The following is a 20,641-nucleotide window of genomic DNA, read 5'->3' on the forward strand; positions in this document are numbered from 1 at the left end:
GGAACCTCATAGAAATGGTCATTTTAAATTATTGTTTCGAAATTCGTGAATTTTTGATACACTCGAGCTCGCACCGGAGCTTCTCGCTTCACTGTACCGACATCTTCGACGATCTTTTGATACATCCCCAGACATTTCGTTTGTCTGGACTAACGTCTCCGTCCCTTGAAAGGCTGACTCGGCATCTCCTCGAACCCGTCACTGTCATCTTCAATACTCTCTACATCATCCCTGCTCCCCTTCTTGCCCGTAGCACTCCTTGTGCCGAGAACACTCGCCTGACTTGCGCTAAAGTTCAGGGTTCCCTGCCTACCTGTGCCAGTCGAAGCCTTAGCTGCAGTCCTCGCCGGCGTCTTCCTGGTAGCTTTGGCTGGCGCAGCTTTCTTCGTGGTCGTTGCGGCTGCTTTCCGTGACGCAGTAGTACCATTGGACGATTGTGTAGTCTTGCGGCCATTCGAAGGGAAAAACATGGCTTGGGAGTCAGACTCTTCGTCTTGTGCTGCAACTTCGTCTTCTTCGTCGTCATCATCATTATCGAGCATAGGTACGTCTTCATCCTCATCCTCGTCATCGTCGTCATCGCTTACTTGGCGCCGGCTGCGTGACTTGGTGGTCTTCGTGGCCTTCGCAGCGGTGGCTGCTTTGCCTCGTGCTGTTGCGCCACCACGACCTCGAGTTGTAGCGGCGGCGGCTGATCGTCCTCCTCTCGCACCTCGACCACGTCCCCGACCTCGAGTGGCAGCACGTGGCGCTGGGGTGCCATCTTCGTCGGACTCGTCTGACTGATCTACACTCCCTCCTTTCGACTCATGTATGACCGCAGCAGGCTGATCAACCCAAGGTCCATCCTCATCCGAGTCCCAGCCTAGCGGCGCAGGCTTGAACCGCTTCTTGTTGCGCACCTTGTCCAGCTGCGTGGCGTATTGCTTTTCGATCTCGTCCTTGACCTGCTGTATCTGCGCCACAATATCATCTCCCTCGTCAGAATCATCAACTTCTTCGCGAAACTTCCCTAACTCGCTAATCTGCTTTGTGAGACTCGTGGCAACAAAGTCGTCTAGTGCACCTCTGTCGTCCTTCTCGACGTAGTCATTGACTGCGTTCCCAAAGGGCTTCTGTGGTAGGATCTTGAGGGATTGTGCAGCGAGGAACTCCTTGACCAGCTGCTCCACGCGGATATTGTCCAGAGCCATGCGCGCCATGATCTCTTCGTCACGTTTGGCGTCTTTGGCGGCGCGGTCTGTCGCAACAGTCCGCTTTTTGATATGGAATTGGATGACGTCGTTGGTGTTGGCGACTTTGCCCTGGAAGCGGTTGCTGAAGCGTTGTGGGTTCTCGACCTCAAACTTGGCAAGGCCATTGGGTGCCGTGTACTCGACTCGCAGACGAATAAGAGGTAGAGGTGGTTCAGTCTGGGATGACTCTAGGCCGGCTTCTGCCTGTGACTCTTTCCACTGCTCTTTTGCTTCTTTGATCATCCCTTCGACAATCTCGATCAGATGGGCGGTGAGCTTAGTGCGATGGTCGTCATCATTGCTAATTCGTACAGCTACTTTGTCTTGTGCGAGTACAATGTCTTTGTAGACGAAAGGGCGAACTGTGGTCAGACGAATAGGCTCCGTCTTCAGTTCCCGGCCTGTGATGGAAATGATAGATACGTATTTCGGGATTGCTTCTCCGGGCACAAGGGAGGTGGCAACACTTGATCCTGGTTGCATGACTTTGAAGTTCATCTCTGGATTGACAGTAGGCTCAATATCACAATCATGTTCGTGGCCCCAGATGACGAGGTCCAGGAATTCCGGGAGGAAGTTCTCTGGCAACCAGTTCGTGTCGGTTCGTGGATGGTGGTTCTGGTGTACACAAATGAGATTGAACCAATCGCTCTGCTGGGCTCCAGCTTGGTAGAATGTGACTTTGCCATCCTTGAACGTACGATGTAGTCTTTCATCCCTGACATTGGACAGTCCATACAAGGCGAGTTTCGTGCTTCCTTTTTGCAGCAGAACTGGTCTGACCTCAATACTATCTGACTCGTGAGCTCGTCCGAAGTAGTTGATTAGACCAGACACTGCAAGAAGATCGAGTGCTGCGAAGTGGCCGTCTCCAGTTGGGTCATCGTGGTTTCCGTGGATGGAGAAGACGGGAATGCTGACATTGATGTCTGGATCTTCGTAGTTAGCGTAGTCGAAGGTCGCGTCGAATGCTTGCGAGCCATCGCTGAGGATCTCTATCTCGCACGGTCTAGCTCCTAAGCAATTCATCCGTAGCGATCTCATGACGTTGTACAGGGACTTTCGTGATGGCTTGTTCTCGTGAAAGAGGTCGCCTGCTAAGAGGACCATATCGACTTCTCGATCCTTGGCCAGCTCCATGATTTCGTGGAAGGTCTTCCAGGAATCATCGCCGCGGTTCGGATCGCGTTCGTGAGCGCCGACATGGTTGTCGGTGGCGACAAGGATTCGGATAGTGTCAGCCATGGCAATCACTGAATGATGTAGATTGAAAGCACGAACGCAACGGAGTGGTCGCTGAAATCCTCACAGCAAAGTCGGACGCGTCGGCAGATTCAAAAGAGCGGACGTGACGCACAGCAGCATCACCATGACTTGGCTTCAAATGCAGCACAAGCACAATGTCAATGTGAACGAGTGTGGAAGTTCCAAGGCAACCATCAAGAAAGTTGCCTGCTGCGCAATAGAGGCGTTTCGCAGGCCTAGTATGTTGGCAACCTTAGAATACATCACGCTCAACATGTCACGCTCCTTCCTGGTGCTCAACAACAGTCCTCAGGCCTCCTAGACTTGTCAGACAATTTAACATCTGAATAGACATGAAAATGCCTCGTCTAGTGTCCCTCTGGCAATGGCTAATAACCTAATATTGAAGCACAAGGCGCCCATGGCAGCCCCCACCGTCGGCAGCGAAGCAACCCCAACTTCCCCCAAACTTGAGCCTCGGATCCCACGCCGACGATGCCGCTCGCCGGTTCTCGGCAGGAGTACACCACAAGACAACCATTTCTACTGCGCTGCGTGCGAATCTTGGCCAAGTATTCTCTTCTATATAAGTTCCATCAATGTGACGGTCCGGTTCGCGCAATTCTCGGTCCGGGTTCTGATCTGTAGATTCACTGGGTGGTGACGAAAAGTCTTGGAGTTGCATATACCCACCAAAATACCAAGCGTGCATACCGGGCCTTGACTTTCACCGTATCAGACGTATTCGCAAAGACCACACGTGTCCGACAGGTTGGGTTCGGTAGACTGTAGCAGCAACAGAGGGTGTGCATTGGAAATCCGCAATGTCGAAGCCGAACTTTGTCATTGTCCAAGCAGATGGCTTGTACCCCGTAAGTCCAGATCAGTCGCTGTTGCCGTGGCTATGATGGTGTCAGTATGGGGGAAGACAAGAGATCACAGTTGTTGCTGCTGTCTGGATCCTTCACTTACCCACCGATTCATTCATAGGACGATGTCGTTGAGCAGAAGCTGTTCCGAGAAGACCCAACACACGACTATGAAGTCGAATACATCCAATCAGATCTATGGCCCACAGGAGTGAACGACATGCGACCATGGACAGACATGGACAAGGCACTCAGAGACCGAGTCAATGGCATCATGGTCCTCAAGATGTCATTTACGAGAGATGATCTTGCTCTCTTCCCTAACCTGAAGGTGTATGTTCACAGCCTTGCCTTTCAATTTCCATCAGCATTGACGATATATTCAGCTTCGTGCGTATGGGAGTAGGCTATGACCGCCTCGACCGCGTAGCCCTGGCTGAACGTGGGGTCATTGTTTGCAACGTGCCCGGTAAGCATGCCCCACGCCCTTTCTTGTCCATACCCAAACACCAGGCACCCCTCTCGCCACAATCTAACACCAACACCCACGAAAAGATTACGGCACAGCCGAAATCGCCGACCACGCCCTCGCCCTGACCCTCTCCCTCCGCCGAGGCATCCTCCTCCACAACGACGCCCAACGCGAACCCAACGTCGCCCCCTTCATGTACATCGACTCTCCCCTCGTCGCCCGCATCCAGAACACGACCTTCGGCGTCCTCGGCCTCGGCCGCATCGGCACCGCCGCTGCACTCCGCGCCAAAGCGTTCGGCTGGAATGTGCTCTTCTACGATCCCTACAAGCCCAACGGCACCGACAAGTCCTTGGGGTTGGAGCGGACGAAGGACATCAAGGAGCTGTTCCGGCGGTCGACTGTGTTGAGTATCCACTGCCCGTGTACGAGGGAGACCAGGGGCTTGGTGGGCTGGGACTTGTTGAAGTTGATGCCCAAGGGATCCATATTGGTGAATACGGCTAGGGGAGAGTGTGCGGATTTGGATGGCGTGGAGAGGGCGCTGAAGGAGGATATATTGAGTGGTGCGGGGCTGGATGTATTGCCTCAAGAGCCGATTCCGGAGCCGGCGCATAGTCTGATACAGGCGTATAGGAGGAAGGAGGAGTGGTTGAGTGGTCGTGAGTATTCTGCCTAAAGTTCCCTCCAGGTGAGCAGATGAGGTGAGAAGACCGTAAGGGCTGACGAATTTGGGTGATATAGGAATGGTGATCACCTGCCACACCGCATTCTACAGCCCGGGCAGCTTCATCGACATCCGGGTCAAGTCAGCACAGACGATGAAGGATGTATTGATTGATGGGCTGGACAGCAACATCATTCTGCCCACCATGGAATAGAAGTTCATTTTTGTTGAAAAATAATGGAAATACTTCTGTTCCAGGTTGCATGCAACTTTTTGATTCGCGAGGTGGCAGCAAGAGTCATGAGAAGATCAGGCCCGAAGAACTAGGAGCTAAGTCAGTGATGGTGCTGGAGTACATCACAGCTACAGGCTTACATGGCTTGAGTTACGCGGACCGCAGACGCGATGGGGAAGTTGTTGACAAGCTACAGAAGGGGAGCACTGACAAGAGCTCTCAGCTAGGCGGCCTCCGAGTGAACGTCACAGGCGGGAAAAGAACTGGGCATATAGATCAGGATTGCATGTAAATAGGGAAAATGATGTAGAACCTGGATGATCTGTGATTATGTGTACTTTGCTATTGAGGCCGCCCTCAGTCGAAGATAGATTATCGACAGAATTGCGTGTTAGGAAGGTCCGACTTCTCCCATGAAAATTCTGTACTAAATGACTGTGGTATCTTTTTCGTTATCCGTCAACTCCTGCAACGCCTACTCTTCTATCCGACCTTAAGCCTGCGCGCAGCAGTGGTCAGATTAGATCATATTGCCGTGCCGCTCTGCAGGATGGATCGCAGCCTCTGGACTGATTGGACCATCACTAGCGTGATAGTGGCTGTACTTGCTGCTTGCGGCCGGGCTAATCGGGCTGGAGATATTCATGCCTCGTCTCGGCGTGCTCTCGTAGTCTGGAAGGCTGGAGCGGTTCTCGCCGTTGTTCTTCTTAGACCGACCAAGGAAGAATTCGCGATAGCGTGTGGCGCGGTTGGGGTGTGGTGAGGCCATGGTCGACTCCTCATCGTAGTGCTGGTTCTTGCTCGCCGCTGCTGCGCCGTGCATCCGGACCATTCGCGCTGTGACACCAGCTCGGTTGTCGCGGAAGATGTAGGAGCAGAGTATGTTGATGACGGACATGATAGTCATGAGAATGCCAGCAGCGAGAGTGAGACGCCAGAAAGGCATCGTGAGCTTTGCCTGGCGAGCTTCTCGGTGGGACAGCTCGCTGAAGATGGTGATGCCGAGAAACAGCTGCATCAGACCGAGCATGACGAAGCCGTGCCGGGCACTGAAGAGTGGCCAGTTGCGGCTGAAGTATGCTTTGAAGAGGTTGAGTTCGGAAATTATGAGGAAGACCGAGACCAGGATGCGCAGCACATGGCTGAGCGCAGCGAAGAAGCTGAAGCCTTCGATGGAGAAGGTCTTGACCAGCAAGACGCCTGAGCCGCCGATGACTGTGAGGAGGGAGATGATGTTCATGACTCGGACGGTTCCGAGCACGATATAGCCAGCGCCTGCGACATTGGCCTTGCCGCCGCCACCTCGGGTACCGAAGAAGCGCATGGCGAGTTTAGCGACTAGAAGCCACATGTAATGGTTGAGTAGATAGGTTGATGGAGATTATGTGTCGCTGTACTTTGCAGAGACGAGGTCAACTCGAAGTCTTCTGTAGTGGTGTAGGTGTGGAATCAAGGAAGCGCGTTTCGTGGTCAAGTCGGAGACAGTTGGGCATGAAAGGGATATTTAAGACAAGAAGGATTTCGTTGTCTGAAGTTACAATGAATAGTTTGAAAACAATGAATAGAAACAATCACCAACAACGGGCAGTTCAATGGGCAGTCGCGTGCCTGTGCAAAGGCTTTGTTGAATAGAAGTCCAACAGAGACAATGTTCGGACAGGCAAGAACTTGAGGCAAACGGCCTACCTGGCCAATTATGACAAGCTTGGGTGAAAGACTGATCTCGGCCGCTCAAGCTCATCAGATCGGCGCTCGAGGACGGCCAGACCACAGTGTCAGACCGCGTTCTGAGAAGCGTTGTGGGATGAACAGGTACCAGCGAATTCGTGCTGTGCCATTGGACGTCCAGACGGTCTTGCGGTCGATGTTTCAGACAGGCTTAGAGGATGAGAATCAGAATCGAGGTGCGAAGCTTGACTTTTGCCACATGTGCAGTCAATGTTGGGATCGGCGCACTGCACTGCTGTCTGTCAGATTAGAGTCGTCTTCAACAAGGCGACCCCGGCAGTGATCGAGTGGTCCAGATTGTCCTGCCAACTGAACGTGTCGAACCTGAAACACGTCGAAGACCCTACTCACGGACGCGTTTAAGCGCGGCTGCGGAACACTGTCCGGGGCGGGATTCGAGCTGCGACAATGCTTCATAGTGACATGTTCTCCGGCGAGCATCGTGCTGATACAGTTGCGAAGGCATCTCTGGATGTGTTATACGTGATCGTGTGAAAGAACATGGGCCGGCGTTCTGTGAAAGCGCGGATCTTCGGCTAAACATCGGAGCTTCAGCCTTGCCGCAGCCTGACCGCTCCCACCAAATCTTAGAAAGTACAAGTACTATCAAACGTGCACCGCACTTGCCCCAAGGAATCGCATTCTGCTGTCCTTGAATATCAAATCGAGTACATCGTGGAACAGTTCGAATCAGAAGCGTTACACACCGCAAAATGACTCGCGGAAATCAGCGGGAAAAGGCAAGAGAGAAGAATCTGGCGGCGCAAGGGGCTGCGAAGAGCAAGAACACCCAGAGTGGTACCGAGTTTGCGAGAACAAAGGAGGCTCAGGCCGCAATAATGCGCGAGAAACAAGCCAAAGGTAGGTACGACGTGCCGAGAAGGCGCAGGACCCTTTTGTCATTGTATCAGTGAAAAAACGATCTATGTTCCATATGCGCCCACATGCACTGATCTGGTCTGACCTGCTGTTACAGCTGAGGCGAAAGCAAAAGAGGGCGGAGCTGCGCCGAAGAAGAAATAGCACCGTACACACCGTCGACCATGCCGCGGATGCGCTCGTCGAGCAAGATAGCCTGCGAAAATCATTGCTTCCGACTCGGAGAACATCAAAGGCTACGGTACCCAGCATATTCAGACTTAGCGACCGGCGTTGGAAAAGCACCTGCTGCGATGGAGCCGGAGATAGATGGAAGAAGTCCACATAACAATGCATAGGCTGCTGACTTGGGCCTGCTAAAACGAAGCCTTCTATCATTGCGACGGAGCATGTTGCACCGGGGTCTCTAAGCTCTGCGTAACGCCCCGGACGAAAGCATCTGCCTCTTTCCGGATCTTGTCCACCTGAACCGAACCACTCCCGTAGGCTCGAGCAAGCGCCGCTTGCACTTCTTCGTCTTCGAAGACACCGGAGCGCAGATCCTGTGGCCCTTCGTGCTCAGCAATCCTTTGCCAGTACTGATCTTCCGACTGCCTCAGATCTGTGTTTCTGACCACGGCATTGCGAGCCAGATTTGTTGCTCGCATCTTGGTTGCTGCTGTCGACATCGCCATGCCGCTCTTGTTGATCTGATCTGTGATCTGCTGCTGAACGATCTTGGGATCTCTGGCTGGGCCGGAGAAGAGCAAGAATCGATTCGTTGCAGAAGCATAGATGACGAAGGCCACGACAGCATCGTAGCCACATAGTGTGAGTGGCCGGAGCACTGCGAGCACCCAGAAGAGGCCTGCAGGACTGGGCATGTTCGCGTCAATGACTGGATCATAAGTGCTCGTATACCAAGCATCAAATGCTGCAATGAGGAGGGCCCCAACTAGCGTGTAGAATCGCCAGGTGCTTGCATCAATTCCTGATACTGTCGCAGATGTCGCCAGTCCGAGTATACCGACGTTCAGGAGATGTGGTTGCACCACGTTCCGCGGAAAGTGGTAAAGTAGGTATGTGGAGGGATCTGAAGGTATGCAGAAAGGGCAGTCAACAATCGTCGTTGGCCCAAAACGTAGATACAACTTCCGCATGGTGTTGCTGGTGAGTCTTTCTCGGAGCTGCTCGTCAAGCCCAGTGAGTGCTTGGCCCTGTCTCATGGTCGCGAGGCGGTTGAAGAGCACGTCTGTGGAACTGGCCAGTCTCGAATTCGTGAGTAGAAAGATGTTGACCCGAGCAGTCCCAAGTGTCGAGCCTGCTGCGACTATGAACAAACATATTGCGCCGATCAGGAGCGAAACAGAGACCCTCGCTTTTGCTGGAAGTGGCCGTGGTTGTGGTCGCGTCCGATATGCCACTCTGAACGCTCGAGCGTAGCCGATGGCTCGGGGAAGCACGAAAGTCAGTAAGATTGGCCAGAACGGCTTGATGCTTTGAGATGATCAGTGGAAACCCAGGCAAGTAGCATTCAGTACAAACCTCTGTAGTAGAGTCATGATTGTGATAGCGAGAAGCCGTGATTCCGATCCCTCGTCCTCATCTTCAGTAGCAAATGTCGAAGACTCGAGGACGAATTCTCGATATCAACGAGGCAAAAAAGGCAACCGTGGCGGTTGCGTATCCGCTCCTTCTGCACGCCGTACCCTTGAGCAAGTTCGGTTCCTTTCGCAGTCACCCGCCAGTGCATTCACGAGGGTCCTTCTAATATCGCATTAGTTGATTGAATTACTGCTCACGCACCAGACGAGCCATTTGCTTCATTGTTTGGACGCGCCAGTCGAGAGCAGCGGTTGTGCCCGGATGCTTTTGTAACTGGGCAAGGATGATTCCCCAATGAAATGACTTCATCGACATTTTTATATCCGCTTCATCTTCGCGAAGTCCTTAATTCCCTGACCTGTCCTGCACCTGATCCGTATTCGCTTTCCACACTGTGCATGTGGCATCCGTCGGTGGTCCGTCAATGTTGACTATGAACAGGCCGTGAGCCCTGCACACGATGCTACCGCAGCCGCCAGCACCGTCACATATACCACCTCGCCGCAGCCACCCATCCAGACCAAGCTGAGGCTTCAAGCCCACTACTGCTATGTCGGATGGCGCCGCCACGAAAGCCAGATCGACCAAGAAAGCCCATCCGACCTTCCACTTTCTCGCCGGCCTAGGTAGCGGCGTATCCTCCGCCGTCCTCTTGCAACCCGCCGACCTCCTCAAGACCCGTGTACAACAATCTCGAAGCACCTCCCTCCTGCCCGTTCTCCGCTCCATCCTCTCCGGACCACACCCCATAACTTCACTATGGCGGGGCACTGTCCCTTCTGCGCTCCGAACAGGCTTCGGCTCCGCGCTGTATTTCACCACTCTTTCCACCATGCGCCAACTCGTCGCAAATAACACTGCCCTCACCACCGGCGCAACAACAACCTCCAGCAGCGTCCTCCCGAAACTCTCCTCAACGCAAAATCTCTTCACCGGCGCCTCGGCCCGCGTCTTCGCCGGCATGGTCCTCATGCCGGTAACAGTAATAAAAGTCCGCTACGAGTCAGACATGTACAACTACAAATCCCTCCTCTCCGCTTCCTCCCACATCTACCGCAGCGAAGGCCTGCGCGGCTTCTTCACCGGCTTCGGCGCCACCGCTGTCCGCGATGCGCCTTACGCGGGGCTGTACGTCGTCTTCTACGAAGCGTCGAAGACCTACTTGTCAAGCACATTTGGCTCCTCGAGGCACACATCCACGAGCACCGGCGGCGCAGGCCTAGATCTCGGCCTCAGCACGCCAACGCTCCAGCTCTCCAACCCAGCCATCAACGCCGCCTCAGGCGTCTTCGCCGGCGTGACCGCCACCACAATCACCAACCCCTTCGATGCAGTCAAGACCCGCCTGCAGCTCCTCCCGCATAAATACGGGAATATGGTCAAAGCGACGCGGCTGATGCTGGCGGAGGACGGGGTGAAGGCGTTTTTTGATGGATTGGGATTGCGGATGGGGCGGAAGGCGGTTAGCAGTGCGCTGGCGTGGACAGTTTATGAGGAGTTGATTGGACGTGCGGAGAGGTTGGTCGTGCATGATGAGAAGCCCGCGGCGCTGTAGGTCTGGTTGCTATGAAGCATGGGATCTAGCCAGGAATCCCAAATGGAGTGAGATACCCCAACTCAACGCTTTCGTTCAGCTACAGAGTGAACAAGCAAGCTCGTAGGAAATAGGGTGCTGGAAAATGTTATGTAATGCTGTGCTCATGCTGGTGTTTCATCGCTATCGGAATTTTCGTCCCCGCCCATTCCATCTTTTAGACCTTTGTTTCCCATAATTACATCTCGTAGCCCTTCATATACATCAAAACTTCGTCACCTAGATACAGTAATATGTGCAGGACCTTTGCTAGGCCTTATGCAAGTTTTCTGCTTCCCAATACCGTGCTCACTCATCGACTCGAAAAAGTCGAAAATCTCCTCCTCTTGAACCATGTCACCGCACCACCGCAGCATTCGCAACAGTGACATCCCCCTTTCTCGCCTCCAACAACACATCCCATCCCAACCCTTCCTTCCTTCCCGTCCCACCATCCCCTCTCTCCCTCTTGATCCCACCCGCCGTCCCAGAATGTACGCCCGCATTCGCACTTCCCGTCTTCCCACCTCCCGCTGCCGTGTCCTCTCTCAGCGGCTCCCAACCTTCTTTTCCACCAATCTCACCAACCAGTGCTTCGCCTTCCCCGTCCTCGATCCCGCGCAGTTTGAGGCAAGCGTTGCCCAGAAGGCCTGCGGCTTCGTGGGTCAGCTCCCACCGCGTCGACCCAAAACTATCCTTCAGAATCATCAGCAGTCCCAAACAGCGGTTCTTCCCCTCCACGCCTTCTAGGTCATCCGGCGCGCGCACCCCGGCTACCCGGCCTAAGTAGCCCATCATATCCCTCTCGCGTTTCTCATAAGTATCATAATCCTCCGCTTGCGGCGTCGGCACAATCGGCCCGTCCAGCGCAAATCCATAGCACCACACCACCAGCGCCGAGATATACAACACCCACGGCCGATTCAGCAAGAAGTCGTCGCGCGCAATATACTGGTTCTGTTCGAAAGCCTGCGGCAGGATCGGGCTGGCATGGCCGTAGTGCCGGCTGTCCAGGACGCCGTCTTGCGTCACTTCCGAGGGTGGGACGATGACTTGGGCGATGAACTTGAGCGCATAGAACGCTGCGTCGCGCGCTGAAGCTTTGGAGGCCCAGCGTTCGATCTTTTGCCGGATAATGTCGTAGTCTTTGGGCGTGACGGAGCGGCCGAGGAGGCGGTTGGCGCCGGCAAAGACTTGGCAGTCGACGACGTCGACATGGGCAGCGATGTGTGCGAGGTGGTGGAGGACAGTGCGTGATTCGAAGATGTTCTCATCGTCGATCGGGCGGAGGAAGCTGTGGGCGGAGGTGTTGTGAGGGACGGTGTGACGAATGGTGGGTGACGAGGAAGGTGCAGGGGCTGACTCGGCGAGGGCTTCGTCGAAGTCACGCTTCCAGTTGTCGAAGGCTCGCAGGAGGACTGACTTCCATTTGTCGAGGCCACCGAAGGAGTTCGCAGTGCGTGCGCCGAGAGAGGATATTTGAAGGTCGCGCTGGGTCATGTGCCAAGAGACAGAAAGCAGACCGGCCATGATGATGGTGCGGCCGAATGAGTTCGTGCGCACTCTTTGACCGTTTAGTGTCTTCTTTAAGGCCTCCAAGAACATCGTCGGCTTGACGCCGTTGCTGTGGAGGGCAGTCTGGACACGTGCGGCCTCACTTGGCGAAGCTGCCGTCCACAGTCCCTCGTCGCAGGGAAGTGGCAGGCGCATTTCGTGGGCGACCATTTTAGCAGCGTGGCCGAACATGGTCGCATGGATCGAGTCAAGTACAAATGCTCCAAATGCAGCCCTTCTAGTCGCTTCAGTCTGGATCCACCTGTGCCACGACTCTTCGGAATTGCTGCCGGAGCCGTTCACCATGCCGCCCTTCTCGTCGCGGCCACTTGGCGGTGTGTCTGATGCAGAGCGACCCAGCAAGGAGCTGCCACGTCTCATTAGCGTCAAAGTTGAATCGTGATGGATGTGAGCTCGTTCGTGAAGTGCTCTTGTCGAATACATCTTTTCATAAACTTCGACCAGTAGCAGTGCTTGGAACACCCAAAGCTTCGCAGGTGGCCGGAAATCTGCGTCACGGACAATCTCCCACCTGAGGTGCCAGAGAATGAAGTTGGCGAACTCAGCAGCAGAATCCGTCAACGAAGTGCCATATGCCTTGTCGAGAGTCGCAGCGCCAATAGCAATGACTGCTAGTAATAGCAAATTCGGCGTCTTGTCGGCAGAGAAAGTTGGCTTGTGCAATATGGGAAGCTGAGCGTGTTGGTGGTACCAGTATGAGCCGATGTAGGTATGCATCATCCTTAAGCTCAGAATGTGGCCTTCGCTGTCCACATCGCCTTCAAAGACAGACTCCTTACGTTTCTTGACTGCATCGTGTGGTCGTTCGATGAATTGATTCTTCATCAAAGCCAACAATTCCTGTCTCTTCTCTTCTGACATGATATACTGGCTTCGGTCGGTGTTGTCGAGAATACTGGTCACACTCATCGGATGGCTTACTGTCGATTTCACGTTGTCGCTTGACGTGGGGCTTTGCTGGAATGTCGGACCCTGTGCAGGCCCTAGTGAAGGATCGAGGTAATTTGGCATGAAGGTGGACGGTGAGAAGTCCTGCGCCCCAGTATTGGCATCGTTGAACAACCAAGCTGTGAACTCATCAGCGAGACCATAGGCGGCCTGTCCGTACTCTTCGCCGCCGAAGGTGGGGTAATTATATGCTGGCCCGCCAAGGTCCATTGTGGTCATTGGGTTCAGGGTGCCGTATGGGTATTGATCACTGCGGGTGTTTTGCAGGCCCTGTGTGACAGCCGCGGCGAATGCAGCCTCTTGCACTCGGGCAAGATCATTCCTCTGAAAGTCTTGGATAGCATAACCTCCGCTGACATGCATCATGCCATTGGGTAGAGTGCGGTTCTCGAGCTGGTGCTCTGAATTCTGCCGCACGGGCTGTTGCCAGCCCTGGTTCATGCTCGAGGAAGACATCCCAGAGTAGCCTCGGCTAGGTGAAGGTGGTATCATCGTCCCTCCTGTGTACCTGGCATCGTTCGCAGTGAAAGGCAAGTGCCCATTGGAACCGTGACCTGAGCCGTAACTTGGCCTCCGAGGGGCAGCGCCCCAATTGTTCATGTCATGTTTTTGATCTGGACTCAAAGGATTGCTGCCCATGCTGCCTGTCCTGACGTGCCCACTCTCTCGCGAATGAGAGAGTGCCGGTGTGTGTGGGAGTAATCGAGGGTCTGTCGTTGCTGTGGAAGGCGAAGCCGAAGGGTTGGCACCTGGAGGGTGCTGCCCTTGTGGGGGAGGATATGACGTCTCTTGGTGGTAGGAGTTGTTTCTCGAAGGAGGACCAGGCTCATGGGATGGTTTTGCGAACAACTCAGGCTGTTTGTAGGGTTGTGACGGTGACTGTTGCTGCGCGCTCTGAGCTTGACTTTGTTGGTTCGTAGACTGAGCGAATGTATCACGCTTGTGCAGCTGGGAACCGTGGGTGGTGTGCCTTTCTCGGTGCCTGATACACAGATCCTGTCGAACGAAGTAGCGGTTGCAATCAGGGTAGTCACATCGGTATATGTTCTTCGGGGTATCTGTTTCGATCAGTACCAGTGACAATGCAACACACTGCACGACTTACGGTTGAGCTGATGCCGATACAAATGCTCGGCTCGCGAGTAGCTTTTGCCACATCCCTCATGTTTGCATTCGAATTTCTTCTCCGCATTAGGCTTCACCACTCTTCGTCGCTTCTTTGGAGGCTCAGACGTGGGCGTGTCCAGCATCATCTTCGTGTCTTCGGGGCTCTTCCGGGCCTTGCTCGAGGCGGCCTCTTTCGGAGACTCCTCCATTTCAGCCATGGCATGCGGTATATAAACTACAACAGCTGATCACGGGAGGAGAAAGGGGATGATGAGTGCCCAGGTGGGGTACGTCAGGCAGTAGTTCGTAGTGATAGTGTTTGGCAGATCCTTCGACAGCCGCCAACTCCTCGATCTGTCTAACCCTCGGAGAACTTCAAATGAGTGGTGTACCCACAGAGCTGGTAGTTGACAGCTGGGTATTGGATCCGGGGAAGTGCAGGACGGCGCTGCGTGCGCCCAATTCGCAACCAGGAATTCGCGATTTGCAAGGACCGGCCCTCCACCAAAAGGCTGCTAGCTCAGCTCGTTATGCACGCAGAGTTTTTCTAAGAGGTAGCAGCCCTCTCGATGGCTCAAAGTGGGTTCGTCTGATGAAACGTCTCGACGGTCTGCACGAAGGTACCCAGGGCTCAGTCCAGGATCGCGGAATGGACTTGTCGCTATTCTTGCTTATGCAGGTACACCAGGAAAAGCTCGAACGTCCAGGTGACCTGGCGAGCCTGGCTGGAGTGGCGCTTCTCGAAGGGGACGTGGGAATTGCTTCTGCGGATCATCGCCCTGAGCCTCGTGCTTGAGTCATGGAGAGGGATTTCAATGAACCAGGCAGTGATGTGCAGTCGAAGTCGATTGACGAGGACTCGAGATCGGGGTCGCAAGTTTCCCGGATATTTTAGCACACGACAGGAGTCGATACAAGGTACGAGCAAGTGACTGCGGACGAGGTCGACTGGACTTGTGAGTGGTAGAGGAAGTCCAGTAGTGTCAGTCGCAAGGTATGCGCCTCTAAGCGGAGAATGGAGAAGGGTCAGGGTGCTCGTCAGACTCGCATGGTGCAGGCGAGGAGATGCGTGGGATGGTCTGATCAGAGCGAATCGCGAGCTGTAGCGGGGATGGGGTGTGGTGTCGAACAAGGCGTGAAGGTCACTGCAAAGAGACTGGCAGGATGCGAGATGCGATGACTGGGGCACTCTCCTATCATCAGAATTTCGCGCCTGCCACTCGAGCCACTGTGCAGGCTTCAACACGGGCTTCGGCCACAGCCGACTCCACACTTTATGCGGCAATGAACCCTAAGAGCACGTCGTTCCAACCTCCATCGGTGCTTAAGCCTTCCTTAGCACGGCGTGCCGCCTAACGCTATGTTTTCTACGGAGTAGACCTGTTTCTCGTCCTGCAGTTGGCACGGCGCAAGTGTGGCTGCCGGCTGTACATGGATATATTTCAGCCTTCGGCAGGGACCTTTACAGCAATCTCCCGTCTCGATTGTGAGGTCTGCAAAGTACATTAATCATGGTGAAATAGCATCTACACATCAGGCCTCACCCCTCAGAACAACTTGGACAGACACAAGCCGGTCGTCTCTACTTACCGCATCGAGCAGCGAGCTTTGCAAAGTCGTGCGTGATCGTGGCGGGTGGCCTCGGAAAGTCGTGCCTAGCTCATATTCCCCCGGCTCACGAAGATCAGGATCATCTGCTTCACTTCAAATTTTTCATTCCCTACCACGAACGCGCCATGATTTGCCCTTCGGCCACTGCCGCCATCGGGATCGGCCCCAAGCTGAACCCGCAAAGGTCTGCTTGGTCCATAAAGTCCTCGACAATTTGTAGCAATGTGCATAGAAGTTCCATGGCCACGCGCAGCCGCGCCTCGCTAATGTACCCCAGCAAAGAGGGGAACAGGTTTGCAATGCGTGCTGATCTAGCCTCACGCAATCACAAGAATCCTCCTGCTGTTTAGCACTCATGCGCTGCATCTGGTCAACATGAGTTACTGATCTCGTGTTAAGTTGCCCTATCCATGACTCAATATAGCTGTCAGATCGTGTCGATTCCGTCATGAACAATTTATGGTTTGGGGGAATTCTCGTGTCACGAACGCCTCGTCAACCGACGGCTCTCGGCGGTCAGCATTCAGCATATTTACGTGCAGCCCGCCCCGGGATGCAGTTGGCTTACATTCACCTGGTCAGCAGGTACAGATCGTGGTGACGGACAGGCTGCCTGCTCAACGATGATGCAACTTCAATTATGAAAGAACAGCGTGGTCGTGACTGCCAGTGCGAAATGCAGACGACTCTGGGCGCCTACCTGCGCCCCACAGGTCAAAGTCTAGACCAATCGCCTGTTCTTCACCCTTGACCACCGGCGTACTCCAGAGTCTGCTCCGACGTCCCTCAAATTTCCCCACAAAGTGTACACGTATTCGGTAGCTGGCATGGAATGCAGCATACTGACCCCAACAGAAACACCAGATCGATCACGATATACGACTGCCTGACTGCCTCGTTGCCTTGGCGAACACGCATCAAGCTCAAGTCACACTCAGTCACACGAGGCTACGAGACGTACGTCGTACCTCTTGATTGTTAGCATAGCTTTCAGGGGCCAAGAAGGATCTTGAACGGGCGTATTTGTCTCGTCCGTGCCGACTGATACTCAATCATAACGGCGAATCTCGAAATTGTTGAGATCGGCTGCTCCAGGCGGACTCTAGGTCTATAAAGCAGCCCTGAAGGTCAAACGGCATCGAGATCAAGCGGTCTTCGACTTCGACAACACAGAGCGCGCGTTCGACATGTCTGCAGACACGCCGACATCGCTACCCAACCACGCTCCCACGAATATGAAGGTGGCTGCCACTGTGGCCATGTGAAGTACACCATCAAAGTCTCTCCACCAATAGAGGACGGCCCAGTCACAGCTTGCAACTGTGCGTCATCGATTGTTCCCTCCTGACGGACGCCGGGTTCAACGCTAACTTGAATCAAGCTCTATCTGCCACATCAACGGCTATCTGATGATCTATCCCCTTGAGACCAACATTACTTGGCTCTCTGGCTTCCAGGAGATGACCGAATACAAGTTCGGCATGGAGCGGGTCAAACATTCTTTCTGCGGGAATTGTGGGACGGCTATTGGGGCCAAGAGGTGAGCAGAGGCAACGTTCATTGATTCAAGACCTACCCCAACCAACCGTATGACTGATCCGTCTCCAATAGCAACGATCCCAACTTCTTCCAGGACAACCGCGCCATCAACGTCCGCACGCTCAAGGGCATCGATATTGACAAGCTCAAGTTAAGGAAAGTCGACGGGCGCTCAGTTGGCAACCCGGGGACCAAAACCAAATAGTCAGCACGCGTCCAACGAGAACCCTCCAGCTAACTTTTCATTTCTGGGGCTTGCAGGAAGGTGAATGGGAGGCTCATCAAGACGCCAAATGCGGAAGAGCTGGCGAAGCCAGGCGTCAGGTTGAATTACTAGACAATATACAGCAAGCAGTCTGGCTACGAACATGCGACTGCACAAGTATTTGGCGCTCTTACCACGTAAGGCTCTCCATCTTTTCTCGGGTCAGGGAGGGCACTGGAGGTCTGATTTTAGTCCGCTGGTTGAGTAGGTGACTTTAGATGGTCCTCACTCGGGCTTTAGCTCTTAGGAAAACTTCGTCGTGGACTTTCCAGCCAGGGAGGGCGCTGTCCACGGGCGACTTATAGAAATTCCTCACGACCTCGGGACTTGATATCTCAGCTCGGCAATCTCGAATACTGCTGATTGCACGGCTGCATAGGTTGTGTGCCCATGTCATTGTTATGCCGTCAGGATGCCGTCAGGGCACATCAATCATATGTCATATGCCATCTTCTACACAAGCTCTTGCCGTGCCTCGGGACGTGGGGGCATCAAATGCCAGATGGCGCTCCTCAGCTCCTGCTGTGTAACCACACACCCACTGTATCCAGTGCTTGATACCCCGGCCCATGACCTTGTCCTGATTTCGAGCCATCAGAATACGAGACGGCTCGTGCTCCGCCCTCCTCTCTCGAGTGCGGCTTTTTGAAGTTGGAGGCGAGAATTCCTTATTCTGGGTGTTCTTTCTCTGCTGGGTGGCTGCGGTTGCATCGAATCCTGAACAGTGCCCGGGACATCGACTCCAGGGCTGGTGTCTCCTAGGAGACTGTGCTGAAAGTACTGAAGTGAGAGATGATGTTCTGGAAGCGTCAATTGGCTATTCCATCTATATCGCCTGACTGTGCTACACTGCTTCGCCAGTGCTCTCTGTTCTGACACCCTCTGCGTGCCCTGAAATGAACCCAGACGCCCACAACGCCCGCCATGTTTGCCATGTCAACACCCCAAATCCATTTTCCAACATTCCAAACGCTTCTTCCAAGATTTACAACTTCGTCGGTAACATATACATTACAGTCCCAATCGCGAGAAACCCAAAGCCCGCCCACCACCAGCGATCTGGATCCCAACGCATCGGCCGGGGCTTCAACAACAAACCATCACTGTCCCCATGGTCAAAATTCTCCCCCTTGACGATCTTCTTCGTCCACCGCTCATGAAATTCCCGATCCTCATCTCTCTTAACCCGACTCGTCGGCTGACTCGCCGCCGCCGTCGGGTTCAGTGTCTGCGTCGGCAGCATCTGCGGCGGGTTGTATGCCAAATACAGCGGCTGCTCTGGTGAACCGTCGAACAAGAACAGGTTCAGACGGGGAACGTTGTGGAAGGCGTCGGTGACGCGCTCGTAGGATTTGAGGAGGATGGGCTGGTCGAAGCGTGTGTAGACAGCTTTGTCGTAGGTGCAAGGGGTGGAGAGCAGTTGGCGGCCGTCGGAGGGGATGGGTTCGAGAACTATGCTGCCATTGCCCGGGAGGGAGTAGTAGCCGTGTTGCCATTGCATCATGGCGGAGGGGCAGTTTGGGGTTGTCGGATTCGAGATGGAGCGGTAGAAGGATTGCTCGAAGAAGCCGTCTGAGGTGAAGGAGTAGGCGATGCCCGCGTGTTTGGGCTCGATGAGTTTGTCGGCGACGGGGTCGTAGAAATCCGGGCCCGTTACGACTGAGCGGGATTTTGAGACCCATGTACCTACTAGTTCGTCTGGGTATTGCGCGTAGACAGAGGAGTAGAGGCTCAGCGACAGGAGCGCTAGGTTGTGTATTGATGGTAACATGGTGGGTAGTTATGTGTTGGGAATGTGGAAGGAGAACGTGTCGTCGTTGCCAACGCTCTGCGCAGCAGAGCGATGAGTCGCAGAGAGGCTCAGCCTGCTGAGAAATGCCTAGAGATGCGACCGTTAGGTGTGAAAGAGAGTGATCGCGGTTGGATTGTATGGCGGTGGAATGAATGCGGTGTTGCTAAGGGGAGAGTTGTACATTCAGGTACATCGTGCTGTTGAGTGGTCGGGCTCCGGGGCTCAGATCCGCTGTTGACCCACCAGGGGACCCCTGAAGCAATTCGTGCCGCATATCATCCCACCTCACTGGCACCTCCCGAGGTCACCTTCGACCCTATAAGGACCGGACTCGGTACCTAGGTATAGGTCACAGGTCTTCCAGTCCGCATTGTCGCAACTTTACAACGTTGACGCCCTTGAATGAAGCCGGTATTCGTAACTGCGACTTCGTGACATCGATCATGAAATGAAATGCTAGCATCTCTCGTCCGCCAGCCAGTGCGAGCTTACATGCGTCGCAGCGGCGGGATCATCGTACGGGCTCGACAGATGGCGACGGGCACGCTTCGACAGGAGAAGACTCAGCTTCGCAAGGCTATAAGAGCGAAAGTGGCGAAGCTATCAACGGGAGAAATTCAAGAGCAATGTTCGTGGGTCGAGCTCAGGTAGGACGTCGAAGCTGATCTCGCGGTAGCTCAATCTGTCACACGGCAAGTGCTTGCTCTGAAAGAGTATCAGACGGCAGGTGCCATCTCAGTCTTCCTGTCCATGCCCGGAAAGGAGGTCTCGACGACTGACGTTGTTCGAGATGCACTGAAGGCTGGCAAGGAGGTCTTTGTGCCGTACATCTACGAAGTAGCTGTGCCGGAAGGCAGAGACAAGGTCATGGATATGCTCAGGTTGCGTAGCGAGTCTGATCTTGACTCTCTGAAGCCGGATGCTTGGGGTATACCAACTTTGAGCGATGACTCAGTACCACTCCGCCAGAACGCGCTCGGAGGCTATGGCCTTGAATCCGACAGTGCCTCTCTGCAATTAGACCTCATCTTCGTGCCTTCGGTCGCTTTCGATCATGAACGCCGGCGCCTGGGGCACGGCAGAGGCTTCTACGACCGCTACCTCGAGCGATACAGCTCTGCCGCGACTCGATGTGGCTCACAGATGCCACTTCTTGGTCGGTGCCATTTGTCCCCCTGTGCTTGCTCCTTAGCTGACAGTTCTGGCGACAGTCGGCTTGGCCTTAGCGCCTCAGCTACTCCCTGAGACTGACAGTATTCCTGTCGATGACAACGACTGGTTGGTAGATCGGATAATAGCGCCAATGTAGCTCTTTTG

General features: G+C 54.3%; 10 protein-coding genes across 10 annotated transcripts; 5 read left to right on the forward strand and 5 right to left on the reverse strand.

Moving 5' to 3' along the window:
• Positions 1 to 149: 149 nt before the first annotated feature.
• On the reverse strand, positions 150 to 2,480 carry AB675_12078 (Double-strand break repair protein mus-23; the record flags this gene model as incomplete). The annotated part of the gene is made up of 1 exon (XM_018140979.1): positions 150 to 2,480. The coding sequence occupies one exon, from the start codon at positions 2,478 to 2,480 to the stop codon at positions 150 to 152; it is 2,331 nt and encodes a 776-aa protein (XP_017998321.1).
• Positions 2,481 to 3,304: 824 nt separating this feature from the next.
• On the forward strand, positions 3,305 to 4,702 carry AB675_12079 (C-terminal-binding protein; the record flags this gene model as incomplete). The annotated part of the gene is made up of 5 exons (XM_018140980.1): positions 3,305 to 3,352; positions 3,471 to 3,682; positions 3,736 to 3,818; positions 3,905 to 4,483; positions 4,566 to 4,702. The coding sequence occupies 5 exons, from the start codon at positions 3,305 to 3,307 to the stop codon at positions 4,700 to 4,702; spliced, it is 1,059 nt and encodes a 352-aa protein (XP_017998293.1).
• A 541-nt stretch (positions 4,703 to 5,243) lies between these two features.
• AB675_12080 (uncharacterized protein) lies at positions 5,244 to 6,047 on the reverse strand (the record flags this gene model as incomplete). Its single annotated transcript, XM_018140982.1, has 1 exon — positions 5,244 to 6,047. One exon carries the CDS (start codon positions 6,045 to 6,047, stop codon positions 5,244 to 5,246), a length of 804 nt encoding a protein of 267 aa, XP_017998358.1.
• Positions 6,048 to 7,164: 1,117 nt separating this feature from the next.
• AB675_12081 (uncharacterized protein) lies at positions 7,165 to 7,474 on the forward strand (the record flags this gene model as incomplete). The annotated part of the gene is made up of 2 exons (XM_018140983.1): positions 7,165 to 7,312; positions 7,428 to 7,474. The coding sequence occupies 2 exons, from the start codon at positions 7,165 to 7,167 to the stop codon at positions 7,472 to 7,474; spliced, it is 195 nt and encodes a 64-aa protein (XP_017998282.1).
• Positions 7,475 to 7,704: 230 nt separating this feature from the next.
• AB675_12082 (uncharacterized protein) lies at positions 7,705 to 8,871 on the reverse strand (the record flags this gene model as incomplete). Its single annotated transcript, XM_018140984.1, has 2 exons — positions 7,705 to 8,806; positions 8,855 to 8,871. The coding sequence occupies 2 exons, from the start codon at positions 8,869 to 8,871 to the stop codon at positions 7,705 to 7,707; spliced, it is 1,119 nt and encodes a 372-aa protein (XP_017998311.1).
• A 593-nt stretch (positions 8,872 to 9,464) lies between these two features.
• Positions 9,465 to 10,469, forward strand: AB675_12083 (uncharacterized protein; the record flags this gene model as incomplete). Its single annotated transcript, XM_018140985.1, has 1 exon — positions 9,465 to 10,469. The coding sequence occupies one exon, from the start codon at positions 9,465 to 9,467 to the stop codon at positions 10,467 to 10,469; it is 1,005 nt and encodes a 334-aa protein (XP_017998231.1).
• Positions 10,470 to 10,844: 375 nt separating this feature from the next.
• On the reverse strand, positions 10,845 to 14,335 carry AB675_12084 (Zinc finger protein; the record flags this gene model as incomplete). Its single annotated transcript, XM_018140986.1, has 2 exons — positions 10,845 to 14,068; positions 14,116 to 14,335. 2 exons carry the CDS (start codon positions 14,333 to 14,335, stop codon positions 10,845 to 10,847), a joined length of 3,444 nt encoding a protein of 1,147 aa, XP_017998286.1.
• Positions 14,336 to 16,915: 2,580 nt separating this feature from the next.
• Positions 16,916 to 17,472, forward strand: AB675_12085 (uncharacterized protein; the record flags this gene model as incomplete). Its single annotated transcript, XM_018140987.1, has 3 exons — positions 16,916 to 16,989; positions 17,110 to 17,268; positions 17,340 to 17,472. The coding sequence occupies 3 exons, from the start codon at positions 16,916 to 16,918 to the stop codon at positions 17,470 to 17,472; spliced, it is 366 nt and encodes a 121-aa protein (XP_017998421.1).
• A 1,045-nt stretch (positions 17,473 to 18,517) lies between these two features.
• Positions 18,518 to 19,303, reverse strand: AB675_12086 (Protein ROT1; the record flags this gene model as incomplete). Its single annotated transcript, XM_018140988.1, has 1 exon — positions 18,518 to 19,303. One exon carries the CDS (start codon positions 19,301 to 19,303, stop codon positions 18,518 to 18,520), a length of 786 nt encoding a protein of 261 aa, XP_017998423.1.
• Positions 19,304 to 19,816: 513 nt separating this feature from the next.
• On the forward strand, positions 19,817 to 20,633 carry AB675_12087 (putative 5-formyltetrahydrofolate cyclo-ligase; the record flags this gene model as incomplete). Its single annotated transcript, XM_018140989.1, has 3 exons — positions 19,817 to 19,952; positions 20,001 to 20,480; positions 20,536 to 20,633. 3 exons carry the CDS (start codon positions 19,817 to 19,819, stop codon positions 20,631 to 20,633), a joined length of 714 nt encoding a protein of 237 aa, XP_017998332.1.
• Between the last annotated feature and the right edge of the window lie 8 nt (positions 20,634 to 20,641).

This window comes from Cyphellophora attinorum, assembly GCF_001299255.1.
Source record: "Cyphellophora attinorum strain CBS 131958 chromosome Unknown Contig19, whole genome shotgun sequence".
Lineage (NCBI taxonomy): Eukaryota > Fungi > Ascomycota > Eurotiomycetes > Chaetothyriales > Cyphellophoraceae > Cyphellophora > Cyphellophora attinorum.